The following is a 19,400-nucleotide window of genomic DNA, read 5'->3' as shown; positions in this document are numbered from 1 at the left end:
TGATAGGTGGCAGTGATGGGCACTGATAGGTGGCAATGATGGGCACTGATCAGCACTGGTAGGTGAAACTGATAAGGAATTGACTGGCACCACTGGTGGGTATTGATAGGTGGCAGTGATGGGCAATGATAGGTGGCATTTTATTTTACTGGTGGTCACTGTGGGCACTGGCAGGCACTAATGAGGCTGATGTGCCTCTTTCACTGGGGACCGATGCCCCTTACACAAGAGTCTGTGATCGGCTTTTTTTCTCCTCACGCTATCAGTGCGAGGAGGAAAAAAAAATGATTACCGAGCTTTGTTTACATCACGTGATCAGCTGTCATTGGCTGACAGCTGATTACTCGGATCTGTGATCACCCGAGTCTCAGTGACTCGGTGATCACAGCGCGCGCTCTGCAGGCGGCGCATGCAAAGGGGAGGATGTCTATTGATGGCCTCCCGACAATTGGCGTCCACGCTGTAGCTGTCATTCGGCTTTAGCGCGGACACAAAGTGGTTAAAAATGTAGCATGTTATTGAGTGAGGAATGCAAAATATAGTCCCTTACCGACGGTTAAAGCGTCAAACAAGCGGTGTATGGTGTCAATGTCTTTCACAATCCCAGACTCTTGGATCCGGCGCACAAAGTCCTCCAGGTGCAGGTGGGTCCTGGGAAGCTCAAACTTCTTGACGTGGTCGTCGGCCTTGGGGACGTCCCTCTCCTTATCCAGCACCTGGCTGATCAGCCTCTTCAGCTCCTGCCGGTTCTCCGCTTGTTGGCGCTCAGACGCCGGCAGTGACAGGATGACTTTTCTCACCAGTTCGGTGGGGAAGATCCGCAGGTCGGTCTTATACAAGTTCTGGAAGTCGGACAGAGCGCTGAGGAGTTTTCCCTGCATGATGAACACCAGACCCCGGAGGTAGAAGTATCGGGCCAGGAGGGCCGAGTTCTCCGGAGGAAGACAAGTGATCTCCTTACTGAGGAAGTTGTTCAGGTCCGTATAATACGTCTGAACGCATTGTCGCATCAGAGGGTAATGGACCAGAGGCAGCTTGAAGGTGTAAAAAGGTTTTCCGGTTGGCCTGAACCCTGTACAATAAGAGGAAATTCTTAGTGCAATGAACAGTAACCTTCAACACACTTCTCCATTAATAAATGACAATATAAAATATAAGTACAATGAGACGTTAAAGTAATAATAAAGGATTTTTTTCTGTAATAAAAAAACATGTTATCCTTACCTGCTCTGTGTAATGGATTTGCACAGCTCACCCCCGATCTTCCTCTTCTCGGGTTCCCTGATAGCACTCTAGGCTCCTCCCCCTTTCAGAGTGCTCCCATAGCAAGCCGCTTGCTACAGGCGCATGCATGCTCATTAGTTCTCGAGCCCAATTCTGTGTCCATTGACACGTTCCCAAGCCCCTCTCTGTGTGTCCACCGACACGCTCCCGGGCCCCGCTCTGTGTGTCCACCGACACGCTCCCGGGCCCCGCTCTGTGTGTCCACCGACACGCTCCCGGGCCCCGCTCTGTGTGTCCACCGACACGCTCCCGAAGCCCCGCTCTGTGTGTCCCCTGACACGCTCCCGAAGCCCCGTTCTGTGTGTCCACCGACACGCTCCTGAAGCCCCGCTCTGTGTGTCCACTGACACGCTCCTGAAGCCCCGCTCTGTGTGTCCACCGACACGCTCCTGAAGCCCCGCTCTGTGTGTCCACCGACACGCTCCCGGGCCCCGCTCTGTGTGTCCACCGACGTGCTCCCAAAGCCCCGCTCTGTGTGTCCACCGACACGCTCCCGAGCCCCGATCTGTGTGTCCACCGACACGCTCCCGGGCCCCGCTCTGTGTGTCCACCGACACGCTCCCGGGCCCCGCTCTGTGTGTCCGACACGCTCCCGGGCCCCGCTCTGTGTGTCCGACACGCTCCCGGGCCCCGCTCTGTGTGTCCACCGACACGCTCCCGGGCCCCGCTCTGTGTGTCCACTGACACGCTCCCGAGCCCCGCTATTGACACGCTCCCGAGTGCCGCTCTCTGTGTCCACCGACATGCTCCCAAGCAGTGACGTGCGTCCACAAAGGGCACAGGAGCGCCGCCCTCCTCTCCTTCTCTCTCACATAGATAGATTCATGCATTGCATGAAACCATCTATGGTCGCCGCTGCTGCCCCCTATTCATGTGCCCGACCTTGTCGGGCGCTGGGCATATGAATTACAGTGGCGGGGGTGTTTTTGGAAGCGACTGATTATAGCCATAGGCTCTAATAGGCTTCCTGATTAGAGTCGTGGACTCTATTTTCTATTGTAAAATAAAAAAATAATCAGGGTTTATGAGATTTGCAAATCATTGCATTCTGTTTATATGTAGATTTTATACAGCGTCCGACCTTTTTTGGAACAACGCCCAATACTGCGCATCACCAAGAAGTATCCTTTGTTTAGGTGTTTTTACCCGATTACTGGTTTACAATGATCCTCTCTCCTTACCATTCTGCGTCTGCGGTCTCCTCAGAGATTGCGGTCTCTGCGGAAGTTCGGCCACGCTGACATCCTGCAGGTTTGGCATACTGATGACCAGCTTCTTGCTGAACATGTGCTCTGGGCGAAAGCGTTTTAACTTCTCGGTGGCTCTCCGCCGTTGGCTTTCAAGTATGCTGGACCTTCTGCAAACACAAGAAGTGCGTTACAAGCTTCTCTCCACAAGGGGGCACTATGATCACATATTCTAGTCTAGCAGAGGCAGGCAAACTGTCCTAATGCTGGTGGGATGACCTATGACCTCACAAGCCTTCAGCTTTTCTTTTTTTGGCATGCATGGACTTGGTCCTGAAAAGACTGGAGGGTTACAGCTTACTATCAAATCATCTACTTCACTGCATCACTAAGGGGGGGTGGGGGGGGGGGGGCAGAACGCTGGAACTTATAGTCCATCCACAGCTACAGGTCCACAGAATTTATAGTAACCGTCTTCTTTTTCTCATGCAGACAATCTGAAAACTGAGGGTTCCTTGCTTGTTAGGTGCACACAAACAGATCCCCCCATCCACCTTTAAAAAAAAAAAAAAAAAAAGAAGTAAATAAGGCAACACTGGGGTAGATTCAGGTAGCAATTGCGTCTGCGTAACCATAGTTACGCAGCGCAATTGCTTACTTGCCCCGGCGTAACGAGTTCTCCTGATTCAGAGAGCTTGTTACGCCGACTACAGCCTAAGATATGCGTGGCATAAGGCTCTTATGCCCTCATATCTTAGGCTGCATTCTTACGTTGGCCGCTAGGTGGCGTTCCCGTTGTGGTCAGCGTATAGTATGCAAATTGCATACTAACGCCGATTCACAACGTTACGCGAGCCCTGCGTACGCAGTTTACGTCGTTTGCGTATGTCGGGTTTCGCGTAAGGCTGCACATGCTAAAAGCAGGGGCAGCCAATGCTAAGGATACCCGTCGTTCCCGCGTCGCGAGGTTTGAAATTTACGTAGTTTGCGTAAGTGAATCGTGAATGGCGCTGGATGCCATTCACGTTCACTTTGAAGCAAATGACGTCCTTGCGACGTCATTTACCGCAATGCACGTCGGGAAAGTTTCCCGACGGAGCATGCGCTCTACGCTCGGCGCGGGAACGCGCCTAATTTAAATGATTCCCGCCCCCTACGGGATCATTTACATTAGGCGCCCTTACGCAGGGCATTTTTGAAGAGCGCCCACGCAAATTACGTGGCTACTGCTTCATGAATGAAGCGTAGCGCAAATAATTTGCGTAGGCGCAGGGTAAAAAGGGTACACTGCGCCTTCGTAAGGAGCGCGCAGCTGTACCTGAATCTACCCCACTGATCTTACAATCAATGTGCATTTACTACTTTTTTGCACTGAAGCCTGCAGAGCATTGCGTCCTCCATCAGTGCACCTTCGGTGCCATGCTCAGGCTCTTGCAGAATTTACCTCCATCCCCGGGTCTGTAGGGAGAATGGACCTTGTGTTATGGGGCTGAAGGAAGTGCAGCTGCACTACAATTGCAGTGACGCTGGCGCCGTACAATCGGAGCCACACACATTTACCCAAAATTAAGAAAGTAACAGGATTTCAAAAGAAAGATGCACTCTGCAATTCAGGTAAAGGAGGAACAGGGGGCGGTTTGAGCTTTAGGGATGGGGTATTATTATTATTATTTAGGAACTTAAATAGCGCCGTCAATTTACGCAGAGCTTTACATATACATTGTACATTCACATCAGTCCCTACCCTCAAGGAGCTTACAATCTAAGGCCCCTAGCTCACATTCATATACTAGGGCCAATTTAAGGCAGAAGCCAATTGACCTACCAGCATGTCTTTGGAGTGTTGGGGGAAACCGGAGTACCCGGAGGAAACCCGCGCAGGCACAGGGAGAACATGCAAACTCCAGGCAGGTAGTGTTGTGGTCGGGATACGAACCAGCAGCCCTTTTTACTGCTAGGCGAGAGTGCTACTCACTACAGGGATGGGGTATAAAACCATGCTTCGTGTTACACCCTATATTTGGATATACATGGAAAATTGTGCAAAAGATGGACTTTACCTTTAACCACTTCAATACCGGGCACTTTCGCCCCTTCCTGCCCGGAACAATTTTGAGCTTTCAGCGCTGTCGCATTTTGAATGACTGATTTCTTTTGGTGGTGTTTGATCACCTCTGCGTGTTTTATTTTTTGCTAAACTTTTTGATTTTTTTTTTTAGTTTTTCTTTGTTTCTGTTATAAAATTGTGTTTTCTCCTTTACCAACGGGCACTGATGAGGAGGCACCGATGGGCAATGATGACTTGGCACTGATATGTAGAATTGATGGGCACTGATGAGGCGGCACTGATATGTAAAATTGATGGGTACTGATATGCAGCACTGATGGGCACTGATATGTAGCACTGATGGGCACTGACTGGCACTGACAGGTGGCATTGATGGACACAAATAGATGGCACTGATTGGGCAGGCACTGACAGGTGTTAATGCTGGGCACTGATTGGTACTGACAGGGGGTTATGATGGGGCACTGACTGGGCACCGATTGGCAGCTGCCGGGTACATTTGATGGGGGCTGTGCTGATAATCAATGTGCTGATTATCAGCACAGACCGCCCCCCCCCCCCCCCCCGACGGGGAGAGCCGGCGATCGGCTCTCCCTGTCAGCGCGAACCGAGGAATGATGTTTACCGGCACTTCCTGGTTAACGCGATGATCAGCTGTGATTGGTCACAGCTAATCACGTGGTAAGAAGCCTCTGTCAGGGGCTTCTTACTACGATCGGAGATGCGGTGTGTCAGACTGACACGCCGCACTAGCGATCACGCCGTCATGTTATCCTGCTGGACGTCATATGACGCCCAGTCAGGATAACAAAACCACTTCCGGGAAGTCAATCTGCTATAGGCAGGGCAGGAAGTGGTTAAAAATCCAATAACTAAATCACTAACACAAATAGTGCAAAATTGTCTAACTGACAATTGTGATAGAAAGGGAGATTTACTAAAACTGGAACACTGAAAATCTGGTGCAGTCTAACTTCAGCTTGTTCAGTTAACCACTTAAGCCCCGAACCAAAATGCAGCTAAATGCCCAGGCCAGGTTTTGCGATTCTGCACTGCGTCGCTTTAACTGACAATTGCGCGGTTGTGCGACGTGGCTCCCAAACAAAATTGGCGTCCTTTTTTTCCCACAAATAGAGCTTTCTTTTGGTGGTATTTGATCACCTCTGCAGTTTTTATTTTTTGTGCTATAAACAAAAATAAAGCGACAGTTTTGAAAAAAAATCAATATTTTTTACTTTTTTCTATAATAAATATCCCCCAAAAATATATATAAAAAAATTTTTTCCTCAGTTTAGGCCGATACGTATTCTTCTACATATTTTTGGTAAAAAAAAAAAAAACGCAATAAGCGTTTATCGGTTGGTTTGCGCTAAATTTATAGCGTTTACAAAATAGGGGATAGTTTTATTGCATTTTTATTAATTTTTTTTACTACTAATGGCGGCGATCAGCGATTTTTTTCGTGACTGCGACATTATGGCGGACTCTTCGGACGATTTTGACACATTTTTGGGACCATTGTCATTTTCACAGCAAAAAATGCATTTAAATTGCATTGTTTATTGTGAAAATGACAGTTGCAGTTTGGGAGTTAACCACTAGGGGGCGCTGAAGGAGTTATGTTTCACCTAGTGTGTGTTTACAACTGTAGGGGGGTGTGGCTGTAGGTGTGACGTCATCGATTGTGTCTCCCTATAAAAGGCATGACACGATCGATGCAGCCGCCACAGTGAAGCACGGGGAAGCCGTGTTTACATACGGCTCTCCCCGTTTTTCAGCTTCCGGGAGCGATCGCGAGGGGGCGGCTAGAAACGAATAGCCGCCCCCTCATCCCGGATCGCTCCCGGACGATTTCCGACCGCCGCATGTACCGGGGGGGTCCCAATCGGACCCCCGACCCGCGGAAAGGCAGGGACGTATATATATACGCCCATCTGCCTGTACGTGCCATTCTGTGGACGTATATATACATGCGGCGGTCGTTAAGTGGTTAAAGGGGTTATAAAGGTACAATTTTGTTTTCCCTAAATAGCTTCCTTTACCTTAGTGCAGTCCTCCTTCACTTACCTCATCCTTCCGTTTCGCTTTTAAATGTCCTTATTTCTTCTGAGAACCCTTTTAAGCTTTGACAATAAAACCTGGAAGCCGATTGGTTTCTATGCAGCTGCATCAGATTTTGCACTCTCAAGTTTTAGTAAATCAACCCCTATGTGCATAGGTGTGTGCACCCCAAACCTCAAACACACATATGCATGACCGCGCAATTGTCCGTTTAAGTGACGCAGTGCCAAATTGTAAAAAGTGTTTGGGTCAGGAAGGGGGTAAAATCCCATAAGGGCTTTGTAAATTCAGCCAACTGTATAATTGTATTTGCTAGATGCCTTTAGATCAGTGGTTCTCAACCTTTTTAGTGCCGTGACCCCTTGATAACATTTCCCAAGTTGTGGGGACCCCTAATAGTAAAATTATTTTCATAGCGTGGGTTGTCCGCACGCAAGGCAAGACAAGTAATTTGCGCCCCTAACCCATGGAAATTTAGCGCTCCCTGAGCCCCTCCACTCATACAGTATTAAAACCTCATATGGTACATTTTAGGACGTACCACTCTATCTTTGTTCTCCTTTCTTTCCCCCATCTCTCTCTAGCCATCTTTTTTTTTTTTCTCTCCCTTTTTCTTTCTTCCTCCCCTCTTTTCCTCTCCCTTCCATGTATTCTCTCAGAAAGAGTTTGGCCGGCTTATCAGTAGATAAGCCGACCTAACTCAGAATCTACACCGACTTATGTTTAAGTGTATGCTCAAACAGAGATACGCTTAAACATATCTAAGATACGACGGCTTGCGCCGTCCTATCTTAGATTGCAATATTTTGGATGGCCGCTAGGTGGCGCTTCCATTGCGGTCGGCGTAGAATATGTAAATGAGGAGATACGCCGATTCACGAACGTATGCCCGGCCGACGCAGTACTTTTACGCCGTTTACGTAAGAGATAGGCCGCGTAAAGTTAGAGCTAGGCCCTATTGGAATAGTAATGTCAAGTATGGCCGCCGTTCCCGCGTCGAAATTCGATTTTTTTTTACGTAGTTTGCGTAAGTCGTCCGTGAATCAGGATTTACGTCGTTTACGTCCACGTCAAAATCAATAGGCCCGTGCGGCGTACTCAGCCGCAATGCACACTGGGATATGTAGGCGCCCGGCGCATGCGCAGTTTACAAAAAACGTAAAAAACGTAAGGTCAAGCCCCATTAACATACAACAAGCCCCCCTCAAACACATTTGAATTAGGCGCCCTTACGCCCGCCGATTTAGGCTACGCCGCCGTAACTTAGCAGGTAAGTACATTGTGAATCATGTACTTGCCTAGCTAACTTACGGAGGCGTAGCTTAAATGCCTTAAGCTACGCCGCCGCAAAGTTAGGCATAGGTACCTGAATCTACCTATCTATTTTTATTCCTTCTTACTCCTTGGTGGGGGGGGGGGGGGATTGGTATGAGTGGCAATGCTTGGGGGTTGTTCTGATCACCCTTAGGTGGTCTTGATCATGGTCATCTCTAGTCTCTGCCCCCCAGCCATGCCATGAACTGAATGGGCGGCTGCAAAGAGGCTGAGTGGGCAGCTGTGAGCTCCAGGAACAGCCCAGCTGGGCAGACGCAAAGAGGCTGGGAGAGGGGTGTGGGCTCCAGGAACAGCCCAGGATTTGGTGACCCCCTGGCAACTCATCATTTGACCGCCGGGGGGTCCCGACCCCCAGGTTGAGAACCCCTGCTCTAGATGGACAGTAACTGAAAGTAAAAAAAAAAACTCTTCTGTATGCGATCCACAAAAATGGTTTTGGGCCGATGTCGGCTTGAATAACTTACCCATCAGTTTCAGAGGACGTGTTGAACTCCATCTGGGTAAAGGCGTCCATTTTCTTGTTCAAACGCGCTTTAAGAAATACGTTGAACAAGTAGGTTTCTAAAACCTGCAAAACGAAAATCAAAAGAAAAATGCAGATTAGCTGATCCTTATCCACCACAAGTCGATCTTTACACATCAGCAAGAACGCTGACCTTATACTGTATATAGTATAATAAAAACTTGTTACAGTAGCATTAAACCCCAATTTCTTTTTAATATATACGGTATATATATATATATATATATATATATATATATATATATATATATATATATATATATATATATATATATATATATATATACACACACACACACACACAGTATCTTACAAAAGTGAGTACACCCCTCGCATTTTTGTAAATATTTCCTTCTATCTTTTCATGCAACAACACTGAAGAAATGACACTTTGCTACAATGTTGTGTAGTGAGTGTACAGCTTGTATAACAGTGTAAGTTTTCTGTCCCCTTCAAATAACTCAACATTAATGTCTAAACCGCTGGCAACAAAAGTGAGTACACTCCCAAGTGAAAATGTCCAAATTGGGCCCATTTAGCCATTTTCCCTCCCTGGTGTCATGTGACTCGTTAGTGTTACAAGGTCTCAGATGTGAATGGGGAGCAGGTGTGTTAAATTTGGTGTTATCGCTCTCACTCTCTCATACTGGTCACTGGGAGTACAACATGGCACCTGATGGCAAAGAGCTCTCTGAGGATCTGAAAAAAAGAATTGTTGCTCTACTACATAAAGATGGTCTAGGCTATAAGAAGATTGCCAAGACCCTGAACCTGAGCTGCAGCATGGGGGCCAAGACCATACAGCGGTATAACAGGACAAAAATAGTAAAACGAGGCTCTCGCGCCTCCAAGTCAATATTAAAGAGTGTATAAATAAAATTAAAGACTGCAGATCAATCTAAATGTGTAAATATAAATCATAACAGTGGATAAAATGTAAAATGATGAGCGCAATAATAATGAATAACAAGTGCAAAAAGTGCTAAATATACAGTGAAGTGCGATGAACAAGTGATAATAACACAAAATGTCCAAAATAGTGATAAAACTGTGATCTTCGTGTCTAAAGCTGATGTTCTTCTGATAATCTTCTAAAAGTGTCTCCAAACAGAGCGCTTACCTCCTTGTAGATGTGATACGCCTTGAATGGATGTCTCTGCTTTTCTGAACCTCCTTAGAGGTAATCCCGAGTCTGGCTTGGGGTGAATTTTTTATACCAAAAGCGGTATCCCCGAGCCAGACTCGGGATTGCATTGCAGGATACAGGGGGAAGTTACTTTTGTGTTATTATCATTCGTTCATTGCACTTCACTGTATATTTAGCACTTTTTGCACTTGTTATTCATTATTATTGCGCTCATCATTTTACATTTTATCCACTGTTTTGGTTTAACAGGACGGGTTCCACTAAGAACAGGTCTCTCCATGGTTGACCAAAGAAGTTGAGGTCACGTGCTCAGCGTCATTTCCAGAGGTATGAGTGCTGCCAGCATTGCTGCAGAGGTTGAAGGGGTGGGGGGGTCAGCCTGTCAGTGCTCAATACTTTTGATAATATAGTGTACTAGGGCCCATTTAGACAGAAGCCAATTAACCTACCAGCATGTCTTTGGTGTGTGTGTGGAAGGAAAGCGGAGTACCCAGAGGAAACCCACGTAGGCACAGGGAGAACATGCAAACTCAAGAAATGAAAAAAATAAAATAAAAAATAAGAGTTTAGTATCACATTAACTGGTTGCCGACCAGCCACCGTCGTTTTACGGAGGCAAGTCGGCTCCCCTGCGCGAGAGCACGTAATATAATGTCGGCTCTCGCGCAGGCCACAAGGGGCGCCCGTGCCCCCGACTCCCGTGCCCGGCGGGCGCGATCGCCGCCGGGCACACGCGATCGCTCGTTACAGAGCAAGGACAGGGAGCTGCGTGTGTAAACACACAGCTCCCGGTCCTGTCAGGGAGAGAAATGCTGATCATACAATGTATGAACAGAAGATCAGTAATTTCCCCTAGTGAGGCCACCCCCCCTACAGTTAGAACACACCCAGGGAACATACTTAACCCCTTCCCCGCCCCCCTAGTGTTAACCCCTTCACTGCCAGTGGCATTTTTATAGTAATCAATGCATTTTTATAGCACTGATCGCTATAAAAATGCCAATGGTTCCAAAAACGTGTCAAAAGTCTCCGAAGTGTCCGCCATAATGTCGCAGTACCGAAAAAAAATCGCTGATCGCCGCCATTACTAGTAAAAAAAAAAATGGATAAAAATGCCATAAAACTATCCCCTATTTTGCAAACGCTATAAATTTTGCGCAAACCAATCAAATGCTTATTGCGATTTTTTTTTACGAAAAATATGTAGAAGAATACGTATCTGCCTAAACTGAGGAAAATATATATATATATATATATATATATATATATATATATATATATATATATATATTATTTTTTTTGGGGGGGGGGAGATATTTATTATAGCAAAAAGTAAAAAATATTAATTTTTTTTAAAAATTTCGCTCTATTTTTGTAGCGCAAAAACTAAAAAACGCAGAGGTGATCAAATACCACCAAAAGAAAGCTCTATTTGCGGGGGGAAAAATTTTGTGGGGACACCAATTTTGTTTGGAAGCCACGTCACACGACCGCGCAATTGTCAGTAAAAGCAACGCAGAGCCGAATCGCAAAAAGTGCTCTGGTCTTTGACCAGCAATATGGTCTGGGGGTTAAGTGGTTAAACAACTTTGTTGCCGATTGCATACATGCTTGCCAGTGTTGCCAACCGTCCGTATTTTTACGGACAGTCCGTAAAAACGGTTATTTTTCCCCCCGTCAGCAAATGTCCGTAGTTGCAGGAATGTGCCAGTAAAAATAGCCGAGATCGGTTCGGCTTAGAACTGCGCATGTGCAGTTCCGGAGCTTGCCGAGCATATGCTGTATTCGGCCGGCGGGAGGCGGGTTTCACAGAGGCTGTGCCGTGCCGCGCAGCGCCGGCGAGTGATGCATTAGGAATTTTGAATCTGTAACTAACCAGGAGGTTGGAGGAGCACAGCACTGGAGCAGGAGTCAGGATTTGGAGGCTGAGCAGCACGCGGCGGCAGCGGAAGGGAGGCAGGGGGAGATTGTGGCACCGCAGAGGTGGGTGAAGGCAGGGTGTGTTGGTGGCAGAGGGGGATGGAGGAAGGGGGTGATATAACTAAACAATTTGCCCTTATTATATCGGAAAAATAACAAAAATATGTTTTTTTACCTTAATATCTACCTTAAATCACATTGCTATTTGCCTAGCGTACTTTTTGTAGCCTAAATACTGAAACTTGCACCTTAAAATTTAATTTACCGTATTTATCGGCGTATATCGCGCACTATTTTCCCCTTAAAATAAGGGGAAAATCGTGGGTGCGCGATATATGCCGATAGCCGCTTCCCGCGCTCAGTTTGAAATCCTGCGCCGACATATACCGAGTGCAGTACACTCGGGTACATTCGGCCAGGCTCGGCTTCGCTCGTGCTCACGCATAAACGTCACAGAGCGTGAGCGACCCCGAGCTTTGCCAAATGTACCCGAGTGTACTGCACTCGGTATATGTCGGCGGAGGCGTTCGAACTGAGCGCGGGAAGCGGGGACTCGACGTGAGGCGCGTGCTGGAGAAGCCAGGAGGACACCATCGAGGCCGCAGACGGACACCGGACCGGACGATGGACGCTGGGAAGACACCAAAACTGTAAGTAATGCAATCATATAACATTTTTTTTTACAGGAATTTCGGGGGCACTTTAGGGGTGCGCGGTATACGCGGGATCGCGTTATACCGCGATAAATACGGTAGTAACTTTTGTGAAATGCCAGTAAAAACTTAGCTGCGCCAGTAAATTTCGGGTGTTGTGCCAGTAAATTTCAATCTGGTAGGTTGGCAACACTGCATGCTGCTCATTTCCAGATCAGGAAAAGTGAAACTCGGATTACAACGGCCATAATTATTTTTATTAGACATTTGTCTTTGTCTCTGTGCCAACAATTGTAGTCGGCAAACAATGGATGTAAACGTGTCTTGGGGCCGTGTCACATGTCACACCGGTGAGCCTTTCAATGGTAAAGTCATTGAAGTGCACCCGACACGTTCTCTAATGGGCCTCACTCCCTTCTCTGGGCAAAACATTGCAGAATCGTGTCACCAGCGGAGCAGATCACTGGTGTGACAAGGACCTCAGTGCTGATGATCATTTCTGTCTACATGTTATGGTTTTGTAAGACATTCAATGCCTGCCTGTTTGTAATCTTCAACTTTTGCCTTCCGTTTTGCCTTCCGTTCTGCCTTGAAAAGAAAAGTATTAGGCAAGTCATAGGCGATTCGATTTTCTTTCCTTCCACCACGAGTGGAGAGAAAGAAAATCGTTTGATTCCCCCATCAGCACAGTCAGTGCTATTGTGTCCTGTCAGTGGGGAGCCTCCCCAGCCGGAAGAACGCAATGATTACCGCAATGGTTACCCCAAATTTATGGTCTTTTTTCGTTTGTTTAGCAAAAAATAAAAAACCCCAGTGGTGATTAAATACCACCAAAAGAAAGCTCTATCTGTCTTAAAAAAAGATAAAAATTTAATTTGGGTACAGTGTTGCATGACCGCCCAATTATCATTCAAAGTGTGACCGTGCTGAAAGCTGAAAATTGGCCTGGGCAGGAAAGGGGTGAAGGTGCCCGGTACTGAAGTGGTTAAAGAGGAAGTAAACCCTCTAAAACATTTACTTAAAAAAAACAACCTGCAAGAGAAAGGCATAATGAGCTAGTATGCATAGCATACTAGCTCATCATGAATTACTTACCTGAGATCGAAGCCCCTGATGCGACTCTCGTTCATCTCTTTCACCGTCACCATGATACCCGAGTGACTTCCGGGTATCGCGGCCCCCGGCGCTGTGATTGGCAGCGATTACGTCACTACAGCGCATGTGCACGGGAGCCGTAAGTGACGGCACGATCGCCTTCACTAACGGCACGCCCAGTGCGCCTGCACCGTTGTCAACAGCACGCATGCGTCGTAGACATCAGTGCAGTCTTTTCTGCAAATATCTCCTAAACCGTGTAGGTTTAGGAGATATTTGTTGCACCTCCAGGTAAGACTTATGCCGCGTACACACGATCATTTTTCAGCATGTAGAAAAAACTAAGGGCCAGATTCTGAAAGGACTTACGACGGCGCTATAAAGGGGAAGTTCCATGCGGATGGCGCCACCCTTTGGGCTGCTTTAGCTGATTCCGTGTTAGTAAAAGACGATTCGCGCTTTTCTGTCTGTTACAGCGTGATGAATGTGCTTACTCCATTACGAACGCAAGTTTTACCAGAACGAGCGCTCCCGTCTCATAACTTGCTTCTGAGCATGCGCGGGTTTTTAACGTTGTTTTAACCCACACACGATCATTTTTTACAACCCGAAAAAACGACATTGTTTAAAACGTCGTTAAAAAATGCAGCATGTTCGCATTTTTTTTGTCGTTTTTCAGAACCCGAAAAATGATGTGAAGCCCACACACGATCATGTTAAATTACATTTTTTAAAAACGTTGTTTTTTACATGCTGCAAAATGATCGTGTGTACGAGGCATTAATCTAGGTTTACCTGTAGGTTAAAGTGGCCTGTAAGGGTTTACAACCACTTGCTTACTGGGCACATATACCCCCCTCCTGCCCAGGTGAAATTTCAGCTTTCGGCACTGCGTCGCTTTAACTGACAATTGCGCGGTCGTGCGACGTGGCTCCCAAACAAAATTGACGTCCTTTTTTCCACACAAGTAGAGCTTTCTTTCAGTGGTATTTGATCACCTCTGTGGTTTTTATTTTTTTGCGCTATAAACAAAAAAGAGCGACAATTTTGAAAAAAAATACAATATTTTTTACTTGTTGCTATAATAAATAGCCCAATTTAAAAAAAAAAAAAATTCTCAGTTTAGGCCGATACGTATTCTACATATTTTTTGTAAAAAATAAATAAATCGCAATAAGCGACTGGTTTGCGCAAAAGTTATAGCGCCTACAAAATAGGGGACATAATTGATTTTTTTTTTTTTACTAGTAATGGCGGCGATCTGCGATTTTTATTGGGACGGCAACATTATGGCGGACACATCGGACATATTTTTGGCGCCATTCACATTTATACAGCGATCAGTGCTATAAATATGCACTAATTACAGTATAAATGTGACTGGCATTGAAGGGGTTAACACTAGGGGGTGAGGAAGGGGTTAAATATGTTCCCTGTATAGTGTTCTAACTGTGGGGGAAGGGGGGTGACTGGGGGAGGTGACCGATCTGTGTCCCTATGTACAAGAGACACAGATCGGTCTCCTCTCTCCCTGACAGCACTCTGTCTCTGTGAGAGCCGGGAATGAGAGATGATCTCATATGTTTACTCTGATTGGCCATTCGCCGCGATCTGTGATTGGCTGTGTCCAAGGGACACGGCCAACACAGAGTTTCCCCGCTGCACGCTCGGGGAACGCCAAAAGGGGCGGACGACAATTGACGTCCAGTTGGATTTTCAGGTCCGCGCTGTAGCCGTCATTCGGCTATAGCGCGGGCCTCTAGTGGTTAAAGACTACCTTGATCACAGGAAGACACTGCAGTGATTTAACGCACAGTCTTCTCTCTTTTTTCAGGAAGTTGGGTTCTTCTTTGGGTGTCCGTAGACCACTGCCTACGTGATGAAGACACTTTTTATTGGTTGGTCAAGGGGTCTGTGGGAATAGCTGGCATGGGCCCATCTGCAGCACAGGATTACCGGTCCCCTGCACCAGGATGTATCGCTGGCGAGGGACCCAGACAGTGGATTTAGGTGAAAAGCACTTTCTTTACAAGGTTAAAAAAAATATCATGTCAGATTGGTGGGGAGGGGATTAATTTGGGCTTTACAGGAGGAGGAGGGAAAAAAATGCTACAGAAAAATCCCACTATTCATACAAGAACCAGCTCAGTATTCAGCTCTGTAGTGTCCACTGTAAAGGGAAATTTCAAGTAAACCTTCAATGGTATCAGCGGTGTAAGGGCCCATGCACGCCAGTGCACTGCAGGAGCATGCACTTTATTTACCATGCATGTTAATGGGCTTTACATACACTGGTTCTAAGAGGAGTCACATTCATTCTACATGGCACACCAACATATCTGACTTGTAGTGACAACACTAGAGAGAATGATGCAGGGGCAATCTATGGTCCATTCATTTCCCCCCAGTCACCTGTTTGTAGAAGGGCTGGTCTGAGGGACTCCGTGTCTTCAGGAACTCCTCACTATTAAACACTCGGTGCTCATAATTCAGGTGAGCCTTCACATCCCTGCCACATGTATGAAGATCAAGGACAAAGATTACATATGATCAATATTATATATATACAACCCTGATTACAATTCCCCTCCATACTCCTGATCCCCCTCTCTGTATTACACCATCATTCCCCTCCATACTCCTGACTCTCCTCTCTACATTACACCATCATTCCCCTCCATACTCCTGACTCTCCTCTCTGCATTACACCATCATTCCCCTCCATACTCCTGACTCTCCTCTCTGTATTACACCATCATTCCCCTCCATACTCCTGACTCTCCTCTCCACATTACACCATCATTCCCCTCCATACTCCTGACTCTCCTCTCTACATTACACCATCATTCCCCTCCATACTCCTGACTCTCCTCTCCACATTATACCATCATTCCTCTCCATACTCCTGACTCTCCTCTCTACATTACACCATCATTCCCCTCCATACTCCTGACTCTCCTCTCTGTATTACACCATCATTCCTCTCCATACTCCTGACTCTCCTCTCTACATTACACCATCATTCCTCTCCATACTCCTGATCCCCCTCTCTGTATTACACCATCATTCCCCTCCATACTCCTGACTCTCCTCTCTACATTACACCATCATTCCCCTCCATACTCCTGACTCTCCTCTCTACATTACACCATCATTCCCCTCCATACTCCTGACTCTCCTCTCTGTATTACACCATCATTCCCCTCCATACTCCTGACTCTCCTCTCCACATTATACCATCATTCCTCTCCATACTCCTGACTCTCCTCTCCGTATTACACCATCATTCCCCTCCATACTCCTGACTCTCCTCTCCACATTACACCATCATTCCCCTCCATACTCCTGACTCTCCCCTCCACATTACACCATCATTCCCCTCCATACTCCTGACTCTCCTCTCCACATTATACCATCATTCCTCTCCATACTCCTGACTCTCCTCTCCGTATTACACCATCATTCCCCTCCATACTCCTGACTCTCCTCTCCACATTACACCATCATTCCCCTCCATACTCCTGACTCTCCCCTCCACATTACACCATCATTCCCCTCCATACTCCTGACTCTCCTCTCCACATTAATCCATCATTCCCCTCCATACTCCTGACTCTCCTCTCCACATTACACCATCATTCCCCTCCATACTCCTGACTCTCCTCTCCACATTACACCATCATTCCCCTCCATACTCCTGACTCTCCTCTCTGCATTACACCATCATTCCTCTACCTACTCCTGACTCTCCTCTCTGTATTACACCATCATTCCCCTCCATACTCCTGACTCTCCTCTCCACATTACACCATCATTCCCCTCCATACTCCTGACTCTCCTCTCCACATTACACCATCATTCCCCTCCATACTCCTGACTCTCCTCTCTGTATTACACCATCATTCCCCTCCATACTCCCGACTCTCCTCTCCGTATTACACCATCATTCCCCTCCATACTCCCGACTCTCCTCTCCACATTATACCATCATTCCTCTCCATACTCCTGACTCTCCTCTCCGTATTACACCATCATTCCCCTCCATACTCCTGACTCTCCTCTCCACATTACACCATCATTCCCCTCCATACTCCTGACTCTCCCCTCCACATTACACCATCATTCCCCTCCATACTCCTGACTCTCCTCTCCACATTAATCCATCATTCCCCTCCATACTCCTGACTCTCCCCTTCACATTACACCATCATTCCCCTCCATACTCCTGACTCTCCTCTCCACATTACACCATCATTCCCCTCCATACTCCTGACTCTCCCCTCCACATTACACCATCATTCCCCTCCATACTCCTGACTCTCCTCTCCACATTACACCATCATTCCCCTCCATACTCCTGACTCCCCCCTCCACATTACACCATCATTCCCCTCCATACTCCTGACTCTCCTCTCCACATTACACCATCATTCCCCTCCATACTCCTGACTCTCCTCTCTGCATTACACCATCATTCCTCTACCTACTCCTGACTCTCCTCTCTGTATTACACCATCATTCCCCTCCATACTCCTGACTCTCCTCTCTGTATTACACCATCATTCCCCTCCATACTCCTGACTCTCCTCTCTGTATTACACCATCATTCCTCTCCATACTCCTGACTCTCCTCTCCACATTACACCATCATTCCCCTCCATACTCCTGACTCTCCTCTCCGTATTACACCATCATTCCCCTCCATACTCCTGACTCTCCCCTCCACATTACACCATCATTCCTCTCCATACTCCTGACTCTCCCCTCCACATTACACCATCATTCCCCTCCATACTCCTGACTCTCCTCTCCACATTACACCATCATTCCCCTCCATACTCCTGACTCTCCTCTCCACATTACACCATCATTCCTCTCCATACTCCTGACTCTCCCCTCCACATTACACCATCATTCCTCTCCATACTCCTGACTCTCCCCTCCACATTACACCATCATTCCCCTCCATACTCCTGACTCTCCTCTCCACATTAATCCATCATTCCCCTCCATACTCCTGACTCTCCCCTTCACATTACACCATCATTCCCCTCCATACTCCTGACTCTCCTCTCCACATTACACCATCATTCCCCTCCATACTCCTGACTCTCCCCTCCACATTACACCATCATTCCCCTCCATACTCCTGACTCTCCTCTCCACATTACACCATCATTCCCCTCCATACTCCTGACTCTCCCCTCCACATTACACCATCATTCCCCTCCATACTCCTGACTCTCCTCTCCACATTAATCCATCATTCCCCTCCATACTCCTGACTCTCCCCTTCACATTACACCATCATTCCCCTCCATACTCCTGACTCTCCTCTCCACATTACACCATCATTCCCCTCCATACTCCTGACTCTCCCCTCCACATTACACCATCATTCCCCTCCATACTCCTGACTCTCCTCTCCACATTACACCATCATTCCCCTCCATACTCCTGACTCTCCCCTCCACATTACACCATCATTCCCCTCCATACTCCCGACTCTCCTCTCCGTATTACACCATCATTCCCCTCCATACTCCCGACTCTCCTCTCCACATTATACCATCATTCCTCTCCATACTCCTGACTCTCCTCTCTGTATTACACCATCATTCCCCTCCATACTCCTGACTCTCCTCTCTGCATTACACCATCATTCCTCTACCTACTCCTGACTCTCCTCTCTGTATTACACCATCATTCCCCTCCATACTCCCGACTCTCCTCTCCGTATTACACCATCATTCCCCTCCATACTCCTGACTCTCCTCTCCACATTATACCATCATTCCTCTCCATACTCCTGACTCTCCTCTCTGCATTACACCATCATTCCTCTACCTACTCCTGACTCTCCTCTCTGTATTACACCATCATTCCCCTCCATACTCCCGACTCTCCTCTCCGTATTACACCATCATTCCCCTCCATACTCCTGACTCTCCTCTCCACATTATACCATCATTCCTCTCCATACTCCTGACTCTCCTCTCCGTATTACACCATCATTCCCCTCCATACTCCTGACTCTCCTCTCCACATTACACCATCATTCCCCTCCATACTCCTGACTCTCCTCTCCGTATTACACCATCATTCCCCTCCATACTCCTGACTCTCC

At 47.1% G+C, this 19,400-nt stretch overlaps 1 protein-coding gene across 1 annotated transcript in view; it reads right to left on the bottom strand.

Annotated features, from left to right (window-relative positions):
• Positions 1 to 19,400, bottom strand: part of DENND3 (DENN domain containing 3) — a 150,473-nt gene that overhangs the window by 24,065 nt on the left and 107,008 nt on the right. The window contains exons 10-13 of the mRNA XM_040355040.1: positions 15,686 to 15,782; positions 8,400 to 8,503; positions 2,466 to 2,641; positions 551 to 1,072 (exon numbers count right to left, since the gene is read on the bottom strand). Coding sequence (XP_040210974.1) covers positions 551 to 1,072; positions 2,466 to 2,641; positions 8,400 to 8,503; positions 15,686 to 15,782 — 899 coding nt within the window. The remainder of the gene's footprint in view (positions 1 to 550; positions 1,073 to 2,465; positions 2,642 to 8,399; positions 8,504 to 15,685; positions 15,783 to 19,400) is intronic.

Source organism: Rana temporaria, chromosome 5 (assembly GCF_905171775.1).
Source record: "Rana temporaria chromosome 5, aRanTem1.1, whole genome shotgun sequence".
Classification (NCBI taxonomy): domain Eukaryota; kingdom Metazoa; phylum Chordata; class Amphibia; order Anura; family Ranidae; genus Rana; species Rana temporaria.
This window is presented reverse-complemented; position numbering and strand designations above follow the sequence as displayed.